The sequence below is a fragment of the Stenella coeruleoalba genome, assembly GCF_951394435.1.
Source record: "Stenella coeruleoalba genome assembly, chromosome: 7".
Lineage (NCBI taxonomy): Eukaryota > Metazoa > Chordata > Mammalia > Artiodactyla > Delphinidae > Stenella > Stenella coeruleoalba.
The window spans coordinates 15526408-15544840 of record NC_137153.1 but is presented as its reverse complement, the minus strand read 5'-3'; the positions used below and the strand labels follow the sequence as shown (position 1 = coordinate 15544840).

At 51.9% G+C, this 18433-nt stretch overlaps 1 protein-coding gene across 1 annotated transcript in view; it reads right to left on the bottom strand.

Annotated features, from left to right (window-relative positions):
* Window positions 1-871: 871 nt before the first annotated feature.
* The window catches only part of CTSB (cathepsin B), a 29216-nt gene continuing 11654 nt past the window's right edge, over window positions 872-18433 (bottom strand). Inside the window, exons 2-10 of the mRNA XM_079926061.1 lie at window positions 8776-8926; window positions 7710-7795; window positions 6684-6798; window positions 4996-5114; window positions 4160-4245; window positions 3728-3871; window positions 3281-3397; window positions 2157-2285; window positions 872-1822 (exon numbers count right to left, since the gene is read on the bottom strand). Coding sequence (XP_079782187.1) covers window positions 1737-1822; window positions 2157-2285; window positions 3281-3397; window positions 3728-3871; window positions 4160-4245; window positions 4996-5114; window positions 6684-6798; window positions 7710-7795; window positions 8776-8901 — 1008 coding nt within the window. The 5' untranslated portion in view covers window positions 8902-8926 and the 3' untranslated portion in view covers window positions 872-1736. The remainder of the gene's footprint in view (window positions 1823-2156; window positions 2286-3280; window positions 3398-3727; window positions 3872-4159; window positions 4246-4995; window positions 5115-6683; window positions 6799-7709; window positions 7796-8775; window positions 8927-18433) is intronic.

Here is an 18433-nt window from a genome sequence, read left to right as displayed (position 1 = left end):
ATCTCTGCTGGCATTCGGGTGAGGATGGAGGTGCAGGTGGGTAAGGGGTGCGAATTGGAGAAAGTAGTAAACAGAATTATTCAACGCAGTTTGGGAGTGGGTAGAAAATGTTAGAACTTCACTGAGCTTATGAATGTATCCTAGCTGAAATTGTACAGATGCTGCAATGAAGAATTTGTAGCTTTAACCCTTGTTAAACATTCTGTAAGTACTATGAGTTTCACCAGTTTTTCCTGCAGTGATGTTCACCAGGTGTTCAAGAGCGTATCTGAGGTAGTTCTGATCCTAATTTCTGGGGCACATCAGAAGTTAAACCTCCTGTGCTTCTGGAAAGAGCTGGTTCCACTCCCAGTTGTGGAAGGGAAATGACTTGGGGTATTGACAGGCCGGGGTGCGGGTAGAGGTGGAGATTCAGCCTCCTGTTCCCTGGAGAACTAACTGGGGTCCTCCCGTTGTGTACGGGTAATTAGGATGATGCAAAGCAGCAGTTCTTAACGAGCGTCTCAAGAGGCAGGAGCTCATAACTGCACACGGGCTCTGCCCCGACCCGGGAAGCTGGTCTTCCAGCAGGACTGGTTATACCACCAGCACACCACGCCTGCAGGAACCCTCAGGTCACTGCTGGTGTGCAGTTGGTAAAATAAAAAAAGACGTAAGAGTTCTTACCTGTTTAATTAAGCAGGCGCAGAGTTCATCAAGGGTTGGGGCAGTGTGGGGTGGTAGATTTATAGAAAAGGGTTGATGAGAATGACAGGAAAGTAAGAAGAGAGGAGGTGCTGTGGTTTGAAGGTATGGCTGCAGCAGTGAAGTTAAAAATTAGGTATTTATTTTGTTCCACTCAACCCAGGCAAGATATCCCTGGTTACCATGAGGAGAGACAGCAGCTAAACGTCTACAGTGACAAACAATCTTCGAGATGCCACCAGGACGCAGACTTCACATTGAAGAAGAGGCATTTTATTGACAGTCATTCTTTTCTTTGTTATATTAACAGGGTGAAGCAGTGATTTCAAAACAGTAAAAGCCGGCTTCTCCCCAGACTGTGGTATCAGAGGGCTATCAGAGAGCAGCAGGTAAGAGAAATCTCAACCACTGAGTTTGAAGGAGACAATCTGTACCACTAGTACAGCTCTTCCAACCAGCAGACTCTCATCCACCTGACCAGCCGAGGAGCACACAACAGAAAACCTAAGAATCATGCCAAGGACAAGACCAGCGAAGGTTAGCAGCGCTGCAGACCTCGACAGACGCAGGGGCCCTGGGAGAACGTGGCTTTCTCCAAAGGGCTGCCCCCACTATCTATCTCTTCTCAACCTATTCCGGATCCAGAAAGCTGCCTGCTTGGGTGGGAATCCATCTAGCTAGGAGAGCACTGCTTCCCACTCCTTTGGGAAACTACAAACCCTTCCGGTCTGTCCTGCTCCCTGGTGACGCAGAGGGGGGGGCAGCAGGCACTACACAGCTGGTCTACAGCAGAGGCTCGCTCTGCTTCGGCAGACGCTTACTTGCCTAAGTGCTTGCGTCGTGACAGCAGCCCGTCCGCTGGGCTGGCCTTGGCTGCGTCTCCTTGGAAGACAGTGCGGATGGCAGACATGAGGCTCGGCCTGACCCAGTCCTTCAGGCCCTGGCTAAAACTCAGACATTCCTACCCCTGCATCTCATCCCCAGTCTGAATGGCGGTGTTTAGGGAAAAACTGCCCCAGGGCCGGCGGACAGGCCCACAGGAGTTACATCTTCTAGTACTGACGAGTGCATGGGATTCCAGCCACAATTTCCGATTCGATTCCACAGTGATCCTCTCCTCTGAGGATTTTAAAGAAGCCTAGAGAGCAAAAGACGCCTTTAGAGAGTGCTTGGCTTTTGCCGACATATCCAGACCCACCCCTGAAAAACGGGGAAACGGAAGTCACAAACCAGCCCCAAAGCTGTCACCAGCCGGCCCACAAGGTGCTCTGCCGGCTTCCGTTCAGCCCGCATCCGGCCCCTGCACCTGGTGCCGTGGGGACCCAGGCCCAGCACACACCCTCCCGGGATCAGAGGCTGCCCTCGTGGAAGCCCCGGCTCCCTGGCACCTGCGCAGCTGGCGGAGCAGGACAGGACGCCCGCTGTGCCCTGCTCAGGGGGCCCTGCTCTCAGCAGGAAGGGGCTGCGCTCACCATTGTCACCCCAGTCAGTGTTCCAGGAGTTGCCGACCAGCCAGTAGGGGGTGCCGTTCTCCACTCCCCAGCCCAGGATGCGGATGGCGTGGCCTCCCATCATCTCTCCTGTGACGTGCTGGTACACCCCTGGGAAAGGAGACAGCGGTCAGGCCGGGCAGCCGCCCCATCTGCCACAGCACCCCTCCAGCTCACTGGTCACCCCGGGCAGGACGGACGGGGCCGGAGGAAAGGACCGGCCCTGGCGTTCCACAAGAAGCTCCAGGGGTTCCCACAACATTTTGGAATTACTTATTTTGAAAGCCTAACAAACACACTATAGGAGGTAAATATTAAGATGGAAGCCAATCAAATGTGTTTGTTGGTTCCCTTTAAAACTAAAGTTGTAAATTCTAATAAAAATACCAACAGTTAACTGTGTTACATACAGTGACTTCACGTAATGATGTGTCGAAAGGGTTCCGTGGCTTAGTTTCACTGCTGCTCTGGGGCACACCCTGCAGAGGTGCTGTGGGAGAGGGGCTGGGCTGGCAGTGCTGATGACCCAGAAAGATGCTGGCTGAGGTGCTCTGAGGACCCCCAGGCTACCGCCTCACTGGTGAATCACTTCGTCGAATTGGAAATGCGTCCTCTCATATAATACTGGTAGAGACTGTTAAGAACTACCAACTTTATCATTTTTCTTGCCAGGCACCTTGGTTTTTTTTCTATAAGATTGGAGAGCTTTGGAGTTTTCGAGACAGAAGCCCTCAGCACAGACTGTTCGTCTGGAATGGGGGATTTCTAAGCTCTCAGGCGGGGACCATCCTGTCCCCGGCCGTTTGAATCCCCACAGCAAGGTGCTCCCTCTTTCCTCATCCACTGGGTGCTGGGCATGACGCTTAGACTCTGCCAAGGCCAACGTGAATGCGATGAGGGAGCAATGGAGGCGGGGATGGAAAGGCTCCCCAAGGAGAGATGTGAGCTGGCCTTTCCGCTGCGGAGAGCTCTACCACCAGCCAAGGAGCAGCCAGGGGCGTGTGGCCCCACCTCCCCCTGGAGGCCCACCTCCCCCCAGGAGGTCCTGCCAGCCGGGAACCCAGCCCTCCCTCCCCCTCCAGCTGCCACTAGGGGTCGAGACCCACCAGACTTGTACAGCAGGAAGTCCGAATACACGGAGAAGGCCCCCTCGACTGGGCCGTTTTTGTAGATCTCCGCCATGATCTCCTTCTCGCTACCGGAGACGCTGTAGGAACTGCATCCTGCAAAGAGACCGGCCAAGTCAGGCAGGGCGCCTCCCACAGAGGGTCGCACGGGGCCTGAGACCCTGGAAACAGGGCAGGCAGCACCCAGAAGGATTCTAGGGCAGACTACTCCCCCATGAAATGAGACCTTTGGTCTCTTCCTTCCTAGGCTGGAGTTCTAAGACACCATTCCCGCAGACTTCAGGGTGGAAACGGGCAGAATGCAGTGTGCTGCTCCCTCCCGTAAGATAGGCCCCATTCTGTGTTCCTGACCTAAGACCCCAAAGCCCTGGTCTTCCCTCCTTGGCTTCCCCCGGCCGGTGCACTGGGGGCGCCCGCCCCGCTTACCAAAGTGCTTGTCTTCTTTGTAGGATGGGGTGTAGCCGGGCTCACAGATCTTGCTGCACTTGGGGGTGTCGCCCTCCCCCGTGCACGGGGGCCGGGAGCCGTTCACGTGGTGCTCGCAGGGGGGGATGGAGTAGGGCCTGCAGCCTGGAGGGCCAAGGACAAAGGTGGGTGTCAGGAGGAGGCCCGTCGAGGCCAGAGTGAAGAATCGGGGCGACGGCTCGCGGGAACAGAAGCCTCAAGTCTGCGGCACTGACCCTGTCCTCCTGTTGCTAACTGCCACACACAAGGCTGCCTTGTCTTTCGACCTGGATTTTCAGCCCAGCATTCCTGCCCTCAACCCTTAACCTCTGCTTTATAGGGGAAAATGAGACCACTATTATTCCTGCATATAAAATCTATCTGGCCAGATGGGGGCTGAGGGCAGACACTCACCCACATGTGAGTTATAGAGGCCCCCGGACACCAGGCCTTGTTTCGTCCAGAAGTTCCAGGCTCCAGCGGGGAAGCCGCCATTGCAGCTGAGAAAAGAACCACTGGTTAAACTTACGGTGAGAGTGGTTCTCGCTGCTCCCAGACCACAGCCCGGTGCACCACCACTGCCTTTGGCAACTGGCGCGACAGTTCTCCCAGACCCCCAAATGCCCCATTCATCCTCCCGACAGCCACTTGTTGCAGGGACTCGCCCCCAGCAGACAGGAAGTACTTTCATAATCACGTCCACACCAGGCTCTGTCTTCTGTCTAGACAGCGGTTCTCGAAGGGCAGTACGTTAGAATCCCCTGGGGCTCTTACAGAACACCAATGCCAGGGATTCCCATTTCATTGCTGTGGGGTGAGACCTGGGCATTTTTTTTTTAAACTCTCAGGTATTGCTAATCCGCAGCCGCATCTGAGAACCACTGTTGCAGAAGCAAGGGCAGAGTTGGCAGAAGACAGGATCTGGTTACGAACGTGGCTTATCTGGGAGCCCACCACCCTTAATTACAGAGGAGACAGGCCCCAGAGACCACTACATTTCCTCAAGCAGGAAGGGAACCAGCACGACAAAACCCAGAAGCTAAGCCGCCTGTGCGGAGAACCTGTGTCTGGCCCCCATGGCCCACACCCAGCTCTGCGTGGCCGGCCTGGTTTCCGACGCCCCGGGTCCCCATCGTGTCTCAGCAGAGGCGTCATCCTGCCTGAGGGAGCGGCGCTCCCACCCGCAGGGAGCCCCCCGGCCAGCGCCCACCCGCAGGTCTGCTGGGCGGCTTCGAGGGCCTCCGACTCACCCCTCCCCACATTCGTCGCCACAGCAGGTCAGCATGTCCTCGGCGGACACCTCCACGTTGACACGTCCATTGCTGCGGATGCAGAGCCGGTCAGAGATGGCTTCCACCGCCCCGAACGCCTGCAAGAACCGGCACACTGAGCCCCATCCTGCACTGTGGGCCCTCCAGCCTCCACCCGGGGGGCGACATCAGGCACCCCGTGCCTTCCTGGTGGCTGGTCCCTCTCCACGGCAGCGGAGGGGCCTGGTACTCAAGCTGGGCATTAAATCAAGAGACAAGTCCACCCCAAACCTCTACCTGGGCATTCAGTTCGCTGCTGAAACATGCGGTCTTTGGTTTCTGACATAAAAATATAGCTTGTACAAAGGACGAATACTGTATGAATCTACTTACATATGAGGTACCCAGACTAGTTAAAATAGTGAGAGACCAAAAAAAAAAGGGGGCGAGGGTGGAGCACAGAGCTGTTAGCGTGACCGATTCCCCCTTGGGCCCTTACAGTTCCTCCGATTCTTCTGCTGACCCTACCCAGGAATGCACGGTGCAGTCAATCACTTCTGTGTCATCAAAGGTTTTAGTATTTACTAGATTTTAATAATCACTAGGGCCTGGTAGCCTCTATGTTCTGTTAGTCCCCAAACAATGATGAAAACCTTCGCTGACATATTCCTGGTACCCACAAAACAGACCAGTTACCCATTCATGAATCTTAAGAATGTACTTTCCCTTTCCAAGCACCTACCTACCCCCCCATACCCTGGGTGAGCTATAAAACTGTCCCAGGGAGGGGCTTCCCTGGTGGCACAGTGGTTGAGAGTCCGCCTGCTGGTGCAGGGGACGCGGGTTCGTGCCCCGGTCCAGGAAGATCCCACATGCCGTGGAGCGGCTGGGCCCGTGAGCCATGGCCGCTGAGCCTGCGCGTCCGGAGCCTGTGCTCCGCAACGGGAGAGGCCACAACAGTGAGAGGCCCGCGTACCGCAAAAAAAAAAAAAAAATGTCCCAGGGGCTCCTCAGCAGTGCAGAATGTGACTGCACGTGCTTCCGGACTGCCGTCCCCACTCAACCCCTCCCCCCAATCCCACCCTGCGAGTTACCCTGGAATACACTGATTTAAAAAAAGAAAAAACCACAAGAGGCAGAAAGCAGAAGAGTGGTTGTTGAGGGTTGGTGAGAGGGGAATGGGAGTTAGTGTTTCGTGGGGACAGAGTCTCAGTTTTGCACAATGAAGGGCTCTGTGGACAGAGGTGGTGATACCTGCACAGCAACCCGAATGGACCCAACGCCACTGGGTGGTACATTTAATGATTAAGATGGTTAAATTTATGTCGCGTATTTTACCCAAACAAACACAATTAAGGTAGCCATTGATACAGATGGGATGCTTCTTCAAAGTTAATGGTATTTGCTGATGGCCTGGGACAGTGTGTCAAACAGAAATAAAAACTGCTTCACAACCCATACGTGGGACACACCCTGTACAGGGCATTCTGCATGTACTGATTCTTCCGCCTGGTCCTGCAATGATTCACGACCTTAGGGATCCTTCTTGTTTTTATACTGGTGGAGATTGAGACTTGGGAACCTTCTGTGACTTGCCTAGTCACAGCTGGTCTAACCTCAACTCCCCTGGTCTCTCCCACCCCAACCTGTCCCCTGGCCCCAGCCCTCCCGGCCAGCAGGGTACTCACCCAGCAGGAGCCGCAGGAACCCTGGTCTCTGATCTCTCTGATGGTCGGGCAGTTTGGCCACTGTTCCCGGGCATCGAAGCTTTCAGGCAGAATCATGCCCTCAGCAAAGGCAGCTCTGGAAAAAGGAAGGTCTCTGTCACAAGCTGTCACCTTAGAACCCACTCTCCTATCCCCGCAAAGGTCACCTAGAAGGGGCCAGGCACAAGGACATGCAAAGGAGGGCGTATGCAAGGGTGTCCCCTTGGAATTTTATTTATTTAAACACAATTTTTTTTTTTTTTTTTTGGCTGTGCCGTGCAGCTTGCAGGATCTTAGTTCCCCAACCAGGGATCGAACCCGGGCCCTCAGCAGTGAGAGCGTGGAGTCCTAACCACCGGACCACCAGGGAATTCCCCCCTTGGAATTTCTAAAACAAAATAGGTTCTACTGCTCCATGTAACTTACTCTTCTGTACGTTTCTTTCTACACCCATTTTATGGATATCTTTGAAGAGTTTTTGCCACAGGGTCCAGATAATTGTATCTCTTGCTTCCCCAACCCGACCCCGAATCAAACATCTGCCCAGGTTCATCATTTTTTAAATACCTTCACAACTGTGTAATGGTCCCCATAACGTAACTATCCCATCCTGTTAGGTTTTCCTAACACTTCCTTCAAGAGTAGTATCTACATGAAAACAGAAACTGCAGACTTTTCCAGAAAAAAAAAAAAACATTAACAGCAGATCATATGGCTTTTCTTAGATTTTCCTTAAATTATTCAAGATTGGGTCCATTCAGATCTTGGAGACCCAGACCTGGGGCCTTTCCCACTGCAGCTGGGACGCCTGGAGAAGCACCGTAGGAAACTGGCATCGGTGGCTAGCCCCTGTACCTCAGGCAGAGTCCCTGCAGCTCTGGGGGCAGTGAGGCCTACAGATGCCAGGGAAGCCTTCTTGCCTCCCCCTACCCTCTGTGCCAAGCATCTCTGCTCCCATGGCAGCAGTGCTGGTGTAGCTGTGCGTCCTCCCCAGTAGTGGGCACTCACCTCTGGGGCAGCTTGGGCCCGCCCAGGAAGGTGCCACACAGCTTCTTCACGTAGCTCAGGTCCACGTTGTGGAAGTTGTGTCCAGCCTGGAAGACAGCCGCACCCATAGCAGTCACCCACCAACACGGGGCGGCAGCGGGGTGGGGATGTTTCCAGAGACGGGGTGGAGCACGCACACCACCCACACAAGCCCTGACAAGGCCGGGGGCCCCTCCACCTCCGCAGAGCAAGGGGGTTGGGGCACTGCTACAAAACAAATGTGTGTCCCCCCCAAAATTCATGTTGCAACCTAACCCCAATGTGATGGTGTTAAGAAGTGGGGCCCTTTGGAGGTGCTTAGGTCATGAGGGTGGAGCCCCCATGAATGGGATCGTGCCCTTTTATAAGGCGACTCCAGAAAGCTAGCTTACCCCTCAGGCTAAGTGAGGGCACAAGAGGTCAGCCACCTGCAACCCGGAAGAGGGCCCCCCCCAGAACCCGACCGTGCCAACACCCTGATCTTGGACCTCCAGCCTCCAGAACTGCAAGCAACACATTCCGGTTTACAGGCACTGACCTCTGCGCTTTTGTTACAGCCGTCTGAATGGATTAAGACAGGCATCTGCAGAGCAGGCGGGGAGCGGCCCAGAGTGACCGCACGGGCAGTGGGCAGCTCTCAGACCAGTGGGGATCTCCCCCAAGCTGTACCACTTGCTGACGTCACGAGAGACCCTCCAATGCCCTGAACATGGCTTATCCCTCATCCCTCTGTTCCTGTAGCCTCGGGCCTCAGGGCTGGGCAGAATCACGGAGTTGGTGGTACTGATGGGCTGTGACACCTACCACGGTGGGGTTACAGTGTCTACCCGGTGGTGAACTCTTCCAGAGCTGGTTTTCCCCCATGCACCTTCACACACTCTCACACACGGACAACACATACACCAGGGAAGGGGACAGGGCGGTGCGCGTGGGCCTCAGTGGCCAGGTCTATGAATCAGATCAACTGTCTAGGACACACTGTCCCGTGGGCCACAGCTGCAGCCCCTCCCTCAGGAGTCAGAGTACACAGAAGGGGCCCCCAGCCCACCTTCCACGTAGTGTTCTGCTTGTTAACAAAGTTGACCAGCTCATCTGACAGAGGCGGGAAATGCACATTGCTCCAGGCACTGGTCAACACCACCAGGCAGCTGAGTGTGGCCAGGAGCCGCCACATTTTGGAAACTGGATCCTAGATTAACCTGGAAAGGAAAGGACACAAGACATCAGGATGCTTCTTCCCTCAGTTCAAGTGCTTGACACACACAAGGTGTCACCTCAGGTAGCACTGTTCTGGGGCCACAAACAACCCAGTGGTCAAAGGGATCCCATTCCGTCCTGGCTCTACCACCTGCCCCCTTGTGCTCCTCAGTTTCCTCTTCTGGAACTGAGGTGTCAGCAGACAGCCTTCAAGCCTCGGTGACCATGTGCTCTCAGGCCTTGTCTCAAAGTCCCAGCCCCTGCCCATAGCATGCAGGACTGTGAAATGGACTCATGTTTGTGTCCCACGCCCCCAAATTCAAGTTGAAATCCTACCCCCCAAGGTGATGGTGTTAGGACGTGGGGCCTTTGGGGAATGATGAGGGTGGAGCCCTCATGAATGGGATTACTGCCCTTATTATAAAAGAGCTCCTACAGAGCTCGCTGGCCCCCCTTCCTCCATGTGAGGACACAGGGGAAGTCTGAGCAGGCAGGGGGTCCTCACTGGCCGATGCTGGCCTCTGATCTGGGGCTCCCAGTCTCCAGAACTGTGAGCAGTAAGTTTGTTTGGAAGCCACCGTCTGTAGCATTCTGTTGTAATGGCCTGAATGGCTAAGACAGACTGTGTGCTTCTCCTCCAGGTGGCTGGGAGCACGCACGAGAGAGAAAGCCAAGAAAGGGCTGTGCTGTGTGCGTGAGGCCTCCTTGGATGCTGGCAGGACGCCACGTCACCCGGTCTCTAGAGCTGCTGCAGGGCCAGGGCAGGGCTCACAGTCTGAAATGATGCTGGTCACTGCATGGTTTGTAGATCAACTATCTCGTGAGCTGGGAGGTCGGGGCCGAGGCCGCTCTGCTATCTGTCAGAACCCACCCCAGGGCCCAGGCGACAAGCAGTTTCAACAAGTCCATCCCAAACAAATGGACAAACCCGGACCTTCAGGCAAAGTCGAATCCAGTGCCCTCCCCACTGTGGTCAACCTGCCTCTCCATGGGTTCCTGGAACAAAGTTTGTGACTTCTCCCAAGTTTGTGCTCCCAAGGAATAAACAGCCTTTCCCCGTGATCATGTCTCAAGTGGAAGACCAGTGGGATGACAAACACGCGAGAGAAGATCGATCTCATGAGCCACGTTCTGGACACCAAACAAGCAAACACAAGCCCACCTCCAGCCCCGCGCGTGCCGTCTCGAGAGCTGGGAAACAGCTGGTTTGGCCGGTGGCACAGGTCTCCCGGAACTGTCCGTGGCTTTTCCAGTCAGCCAAGGGCTCTGCTTCCAGTTTCAGAGACGGGGCTCCCGAGAAGGGAAGCCATCCCATCACCACCAAGGCCTTAGCTCTTGGATTGGCCTGCAGGTCAGGAGACTGCCAACTTCCAGCTCAGCCTCTGAGGCACACTCTTAGGCAAGAAGCTCTGATGAGAGCAAGAAATGTGACCTGGGCGCCACGGCACTGCAGGGCCTCGTGAGATGCCCACTCAGTAAGCAAGTGAGAGAGAGAGTGAGAGAGTGTGTGTGTGTGTATGCGCGCGTGCGCGTGCTGGGATCTCCTGTCCCTGACCTCGGGCTGGAACAGCAGGGTCACTGGGTCACCTCGGGTCACAGGTTTTTGTGAGGGGTACATGAAGATGACGTAGGTGACAGCACTGAACATGCTGCCTTCCACACAGTGATTTATATTCAGGGGAAAACCTAACTTAATTGTTGCTTAAGCAACAATTAACTTGGAGGAATCCATGTGTGAAGATAGCCAGACGGTTCTGCAGAAGAACAGTGATGGAGGCCTGAAGGTCTGGGGTGGGAAACGTATGATAAACCCTGGGTGACGCCAGCCCAGGAAGAGCTGCATCAACTAAACGGGCCATTTGGAAGCACATCCTACGAGGGAGGAAACAGCACATCTTGGTGGATGATGCCTGCACAACTGGCTGTGCATTTTGGGGAAAAAACCCCAAAAGACTCAATCTTTAGCCTCAAGTCCTTACTATACAAAAAGTGCTACATGAAACAAAGATCTTGAATAAGAACAGAAGTTGTATGAAGAAAATAAGGGCACTTTTAAAAATGTAACATTGGCGTGAGGAATGCCTAAGATCGACATCAAATAGAATCTTAAAGGGGAAAATGATTACATGAAAATAAAGCTTCTCTTCTAGAAAAAAACAAAATATAAAGTGACAAATGGACAAAAACCAGTCCTTACAAATACTTAGGGTTCTGTTTCCCTAATACGCAAAGGACTCAAAAAATCAGAATAGAAAAAGCATAACAGAAAAATGGCCAGAGGACATATACAGTAAATGTACAGAAAATACTATGGAAGGCCAACAGATATTTTACGATGCTCAACAAAGAGGTATGTATCTTTCAGACTGGCAAAGGTGGCAGGGGTGGAAAGTTTTCAGCTGGGGTTAGACGTGTAGAGAAAACAGACGCTAACGCTGATGAATACCCAGTGGTAGGTATGACCCAAACTCTATCAATTCTCCTAACTGCATGCCCTTTGACTCAGCAGTTTGACATTTAGAAATGTATCCCACAAGCCTCAAGACGAAAGACACCGGTATACGGGTGTTCACTAAACATTCTTGGTGTTCGCAGAAGACCGGAAAGAAAGCAACTAATAACATTAACTGTCACAGCTGTGGTAAATGCTTAAATAACAGAATATAAAAGCAGCCATTAAGAAATGAACTACTTGAAGTGAATCACACCGTACTGACAAAAAAGACCAAAACAGACAGTAAGTGAAGGGGAGCAAAGCAGCAGGTGAGTCATGGCAAGTGTGAGCCCATCAAGCCACGTACATGTTTATCCCTGTCATTCGTGCAAAACATTGAGAAAAACATACACAAGTCCCAAGAAACTGATTTTCACTATATAGCCGCCTTTTTTTTAAACGAGCATGTCACATATATATATATATTTTTTTAAATGAGCATGTTATATTTGTGGTTTTTTTTTTTTAAGGAAGAATAATAGCTGGTGCTACCAAAGACCTGGAGCCACCCACCTGAAAGAACACTTGTTCTGATGAGCCCCCAAACGCTCTGTTTCCAATCAGATGCCTTCTCCCCAGTGACTTCCTGCTCAGAATGCTTAACCTTCCCATTTTCAGTGACTCATGGGGAAGCTGATGCTCACGTGACCCTGTGTCAGGAGCCTCCAAACTGTTAGGAAACGTCTTGCCGTGTCCGCGTGTGGCAGGAGGGGCGACAGAGCTGTCCGGGGCCTGTTTTAAAAGTCTTCTGGGCAGAGACGCAAAGCAGAGGGTTCCTTTATATCGACACCCTGACTTACCCCTGGCATCTTAACACTGCCCCAAGATGGGAAGTGTGCTCCCCACAAGAGGGCGTCTGGACCCACCAGGCAGGGGGAGGCCTGGCTGATGGGCCCGTCAGAATCGCACCTGGAAGGGTCGCCACCCTAGGCTCTCACCACTACCTGTCCAGGTGTCAGGAACATGGCAGGGTCCTCAGGAAATCAGAGGCCATCCGCGCAGAACACTCCCCGTGTGTCAAACAGGAGCGTCCCCAGGGCCCCCTGCGGACTTAGCCGGCCGCTCACGTGGAGCGTGGGACCCCTCCACGCAACCGGACTGCACAGATCTCTGGTTTCTAGAATTCCCTGGCGGTCCGGTGGTTAGCTCTTGGCGCTTTCACTGCCGAGGGCCTGGGTTCGATCCCTGGCCACCCCTGGTCCGGGAACTGGTATCCCGCAAGCTGCGTGGCACAGCCAAAAAAAAAGACGAAAGGATTCTCTGGTTTCGCGGGGGCGGGGAACGTGGGCAGCTCCCATTTGGTTCTCAGTTGCCGTGCTGACAACTGCCCCACGGTCCACCCTCCTTTCCTGCTCCACGGCTCCTGCCAACTGTTCTCCCTGCTCATCCCTGGCCTCAGTGAGAACCGGGCCCGTGAGCCTGGGGTCAGGGTGCAGTATGAATCACCACTCCAGTCTGGTCATGGGGCCTTCCCTGCAGCCGCAGCCCGCCCGCCGGGGCCACAGCATCACAGGAGAGCATCTGGGCTGGAGTTCAAGTGGTCAACAGCCGCCGGAGCCGCTGGAGAGGATGAGAGTGGGGCTGGATTCCGCTAACTTCCCAACTGTGTACCCGCCTTCACTGAGCCTCAGTCTCACCACCTGTGAAATGGAGCTGGTGAGCACTCGTGTCCCCGGGTGGAAGTCCAGAGTGAAAGGAGGGTGCCTGCCAGTCGGAAGGCAGCAGAGGCCCCACCCTTCTCCTCCTCCCTGTCTCCTCTCCTCTCCCCACTTGCAGTCCATGCCAGACAAGTCCAGTTCACTCAAACCCGCCCAAAGTACCTCCACATCACAAAGAGCCCCAATTAAAACTGAGATTTTAACTCCAATCAATCTCCCAACGGACCTCTCCTTCTAAGGGTCCAGAGGTTGCTGAGATGCCAGAGAATACGGAATCAGATTTCTCCTCCTGTGGGGACAGACAGATGCCCCTGCATTCCAGTGAACACCACCTCTTGCTTTCTGTCCACATCCACATGCATCCTGAAACAGGACAAACTAAGTACAAATGGTTTAAAGCATGAGCTATGCTGTTACAAAGCCAGTCACGATCCCACTCGTGGTCTCAGCATGAAACACCACCAGCTTCCACTTCCCCTCTTTTGAACAAACACTTCCCTTTTCTCAATTCTGTGGCGGTTCTTCTCCCCTTAAAAACCAGAGAGAAAGAACAGAAAGTCCTTACTGTGAGGGAAGAGGGCCCCAAACAGGATTAGGACACCTGCAAGTCACCAGATCCCCATCAGGGTGTGGACAGGAGGAAGGGCGGCTGTGGGCAGATGTGACTTGCAGCCCTCAGTCAGCTTACTTCCTGGGAAGACCTTGGGATCCATTACACCCCCTGGCCCTTTTCCAAGCTACTCTCTGGCTTTAAAAAAGGGGCTCTCGGGCTTCCCTGGTGGCACAGTGGTCGAGAGCCCGCCTGCCGATGCAGGGGACACGGCTTCGTGCCCCAGTCCAGGAGGATCCCACATGCCGTGGAGCGGCGGGGCCCGTGAGCCATGGCCGCTGAGCCTGCGTGTCCAGAGCCTGTGCTCCACAACGGGAGAGGCCACAACAGTGAGAGCAAAAAAAAAAAGGGGGGGGGAGCTCTGTCACTTCTTTCCACTCCAAATCCTTAGAGCACTTGACTGTTTATATGAAAGCACATTCCGCTCGAGCTCCGCAGAATGTTGTCCTGGGCAAACTAGGGCCTGCGTCCAGGTGACGCTGTGAGCCTCCCCTAAGAACAGAGCTGCTCCCCACACCACGCTGAATCCAGTCCTGGGACCACCATGGGCCTTGGGGCTCAGGAAGGAGGGAAATGAACACAGGCATCCTGACATCCCAGGGACACACAGCCAAGCTTTTTTTTTTTTTTTACATCTCTATTAGAGTATAATTGCTTTACAATAGTGTGCTAGTTTCTGCTTTATAACAAAGTGAATCACTTATACATACATATATGTTCCCATATCTCTTCCCTCTTGCGTCTCCCTCCCTCTCACCCTCCCTATCCCACCCCTCTAGGTGCTCACAAAGCACAGAGCTGATCTCCCTCTGCTATGCGGCTGCTTCCCACTAGCTATCTACCTTACGTTTGGTAGTGTATATATGTCCATGCCTCTCTCTCGCTTTGTCACAGCTTACCCTTCCCCCTCCCCATATCCTCAAGTCCATTCTCTAGTAGGTCTGTGTCTTTATTCCTGTCTCACCCCTAGGTTCTTCGTGACATTTTTTTTCTTAAATTCCATATATATGTGTGGGCATACAGTATTTATCTTTCTTTTTCTGATTTACTTCATTCTGTATGACAGATTCTAGGTCTATCTACCTCATTACAAATAACTCAATTTCGTTTCTTTTTATGCCTGAATAATATTTCATTGTATATATGTGCCACATCTTCTTTATCCATTCATCCAATGATGAACACTTAGATTGTTTCCATCTCTGTGCTACCGTAAGTAGAGCTGCAATAAACATTTTGATACATGACAATTTTTGAATTATGGTTTTCTCAGGGTATATGCCCAGTAGTGGCATTGCTGGGTCATATGGTAGTTCTATTTGTAGTTTTTTAAGGAACCTCCATACTGTTCTCCATAGTGGCTGTACCAATTCACATTCCCACCAGCAGTGCAAGAGGGTTCCCTTCTCTCCCCACCCTCTCCAGCGTTTATTGTGTCTAGATTTTTTGATGATGGCCATTCTGACTGGTGTGAGATGATATCTCATTGTAGTTTTGATTTGCATTTCTCTGATGATTAAGGATGTTGAGCATTCTTTCATGTGTTTGTTGGCAGTCTGTATATCTTCTCTGGAGAAATGTCTATTTAGGTCCTCTGCCCATTTTTGGAGTGGGTTGATTGGTTTTTTGTTATTGAGCTGCATGAGCTGCTTATACATTTTGGAGGTTAATCCTTTGTCAGTTGCTTCATTTGCAAATATTTTCTCCCATTCTGAGGGTTGTCTTTTGGTCTTGTTTATGGTTTCCTTTGCTGTGCAAAAGCTGTGAAGTTTCATTAGGTCCCATTTGTTTATTTTTGGTTTTATTTCTATTTTTCTAGGAGGTGGGTCAAAAAGGATCTTGCTGTGATTTATGTCATAGAGTGTTCTGCCTATGTTTTCCTCTAAGGGTTTGATGGTTTCTGGCCTTACATTTAGGGCTTTAATCTATTTTGAGCTTATTTTTGTGTATGGTGTTAGGGAGTGATCTAATCTCATACTTTCACATGTACCTGTCCAGTTTACCCAGCACCAATTATTGAAAACGCTGTCCTTTCTCCACTGTACATTCCTGCATCCTTTATCAAAGATAAAGTGACCATATGTGCGAGGGTTTATCTCTGGGCTTTCTATCCTGTTCCACTGATCTTTCTGTTTTTGTGCCAGTACCATACTGTCTTCATTACTGTAGCTTTGTAGTATAGTCTGAAGTCAGAGAGCATGATTCCTCCAGCTCCGTTTTTCGTTCTCAAGATTGCTTTCGCTATTCGGGGTCTTTTGTGTTTCCATACAAATTGTGAAATTTTTTGTTCTAGTTCTGCGAAAAATGCCAGTGGTAGTTTGATAGGGATTGCATTGAAGCTGTAGATTGCTTTGGGTAGTAGAGTCATTTTCACAATGTTGATTCTTCCAATCCAAAACATGTATATCTCTCCATCTATTTGTATCATCTTTAATTTCTTTCATCAGTTTCTTATAATTTTCTGCATACATGTCTTTTGTCTCCTTAAGTAGATTTATTCCTAAATATTTTATTCTTATTGTTGCAATGGTAAATAGGAGTGTTTTCTTGATTTTACTTTCAGATTTTTCATCATTATTGTATAAGAATGCCAGACATTTCTGTGCATTAATTTTGCAACCTGCTACTTTACCGAATTCATTGATTAGCTCTAGTAGTTTTCTGGTAGCATCTTTAGGATTCTCTATGTATATTATCATGTCATCTGCAGACAGTGACAGCTTTATTTCTTTTCCGATTTGGATTCCTTTTATTTCCTTGTCTTCTCTGATTGCTGTGGCTAAAACTTCCAAAACTATGTTGAATAAGAATGGTGAGGGAGGGGAAGATGGCAGAAGAGTAAGACGCGGAGACCACCTTCCTTCCCACAGATACACCAGAAATACATCTACATGGGGAACAACTCCTACAGAACACCTACTGAGCGCTGGCAGAAGACCTCAGACCTCCCAAAAGGCAAGAAGCTCCCCATGTACCTGGGTAGGGCAAAAGAAAAAGTAAAAAACAGAGACAAAAGAATAGGGACAGGACCTGCACCAGTGGGAGGGAGCTGTTAAGGAGGAAAGGTTTCCACACACCAGGAAGCTCCTTCACAGGCGTAGACTGCGGGTAGCGGAGGGGGGGAGCTTCGGAGCCGCGGAGGAGAGCGCAGCAACAGGGGTGCGGAGGGCAACGCGGGGAGATTCCCACACAGAGGATCTGTGCCGACCGGCACTCACCAGGCCGAGAGGCTTGTCTGCTCACCCACCGTGGCAGGCGGGGCTGCAAGCTGAGGCTCGGCTTCGGACGGCAGGGAGAGGACTGCGGTTGGCGGCGTGAACACAGCCTGAAGGGGCTAGTGCACCACGGCTAGCCGGAACGGAGTCCGGGAAAACGTCTGGAGCTGCCGAAGAGGCAAGAGACTTTTTCTTCCCTCTTTGTTTCCTGGTGCGTGAGGAGAGGGGATTAAGAGCGCTGCTTAAAGGAGCGCCACAGACGGGTGCGAGCCGCGGCTAAAAGCGCGGACCCCAGAGACGGGCAGGAGACGCTAAGGCTGCTGCAGCCGCCACCAAGAAATCTGTGTGCGAGCACAGGTCACTCTCCACACCTCCCCTCCCGGGAGCCTGTGCAGCCCGCCACTGCCAGGGTCCCGGGATGCAGAGACAACTTCCCAGGGAGAACGCACAGCGCGCCTCAGGCTGGTGTAACGTCACTCCGGCCTCTGCCACCACAGGCTCACCCAGCAACCGTACCCCTCCTTGCCCCAGGCCTGAGTGAGCCAGAGGCCCCGAATCAGCGGCTCCTTTAAACCCGCCCTGTCTGAGCGAAGAACAGACGCCCTCTGGCGACCTACACACAGAGGCGGGGCCAAATCCAAAGCTGAGCCCCTGGGAGCTGTGAGAACAAAGAAGAGGAAGGGAAATCTCTCCCAGCAGCCTCAGAAGCAGCGGATTAAAGCTCCACAATCAACTTGAAGTACCCTTCAACTATGGAATACATGAATAGACAACGAATCATCCCAAATTAAGGAGGTGGACTCTGAGAGGAAGATTTATCATTTTTTGCCCTTTTCTTCTTTTTGTGAGTGTGTATGTGTATGCTTCTGTGTGAGATTTTGTCTGTATAGCTTTGCTTCCACCATTTGCTAGGGTTCTACCCGTCCGTTTTTGTTTTTAATTTTTTCCTTAATAACTATTCATTTATTTTAATAACTTTATATTTTATTTAATTTTACTTTATCTTCTTCCTTTCTTCTTTCCTTCCTCCCTCCGTCCCTCTGTTCCTCCCTCCCTCCTTTCCTTCCTTCCTCCTTCCTTCCTTTCCTTCCTTTCTTCCTTCTTTCCTTTCTTCCTTCCTTCCTTTTTTTCTTTCTACTTCTACTAATTCTGTTTTCCTACTTTTTCTCCCTCTTATTCTGAGCCATGTGGATGAAAGTCTCTTGGTGCAGCAGCCAGGAGTCAGTGCTGTGCCTCTGAGGTGGGAGAGCCAACTTCAGGACACTGGTCCACAAGAGACCTCCCAGCTCCACATAATATCAAATGGCAAAAATCTCCCACAGATATCCATCTCAACACCAGCACCCAGCTTCACTCAACGACCAGCAAGCTACAGTGCTGGACACCCTATGCCAAACAACTAGCAAAACAGGAACACAACCGCACATGTTAGCAGAGAGCCTGCCTAAAATCGTAATAAGTCCACAGACACCCCCAAACACACCACCATATGTGGACCTGCCCACCAGAAAGACAAGATCCAGCCTCATCCA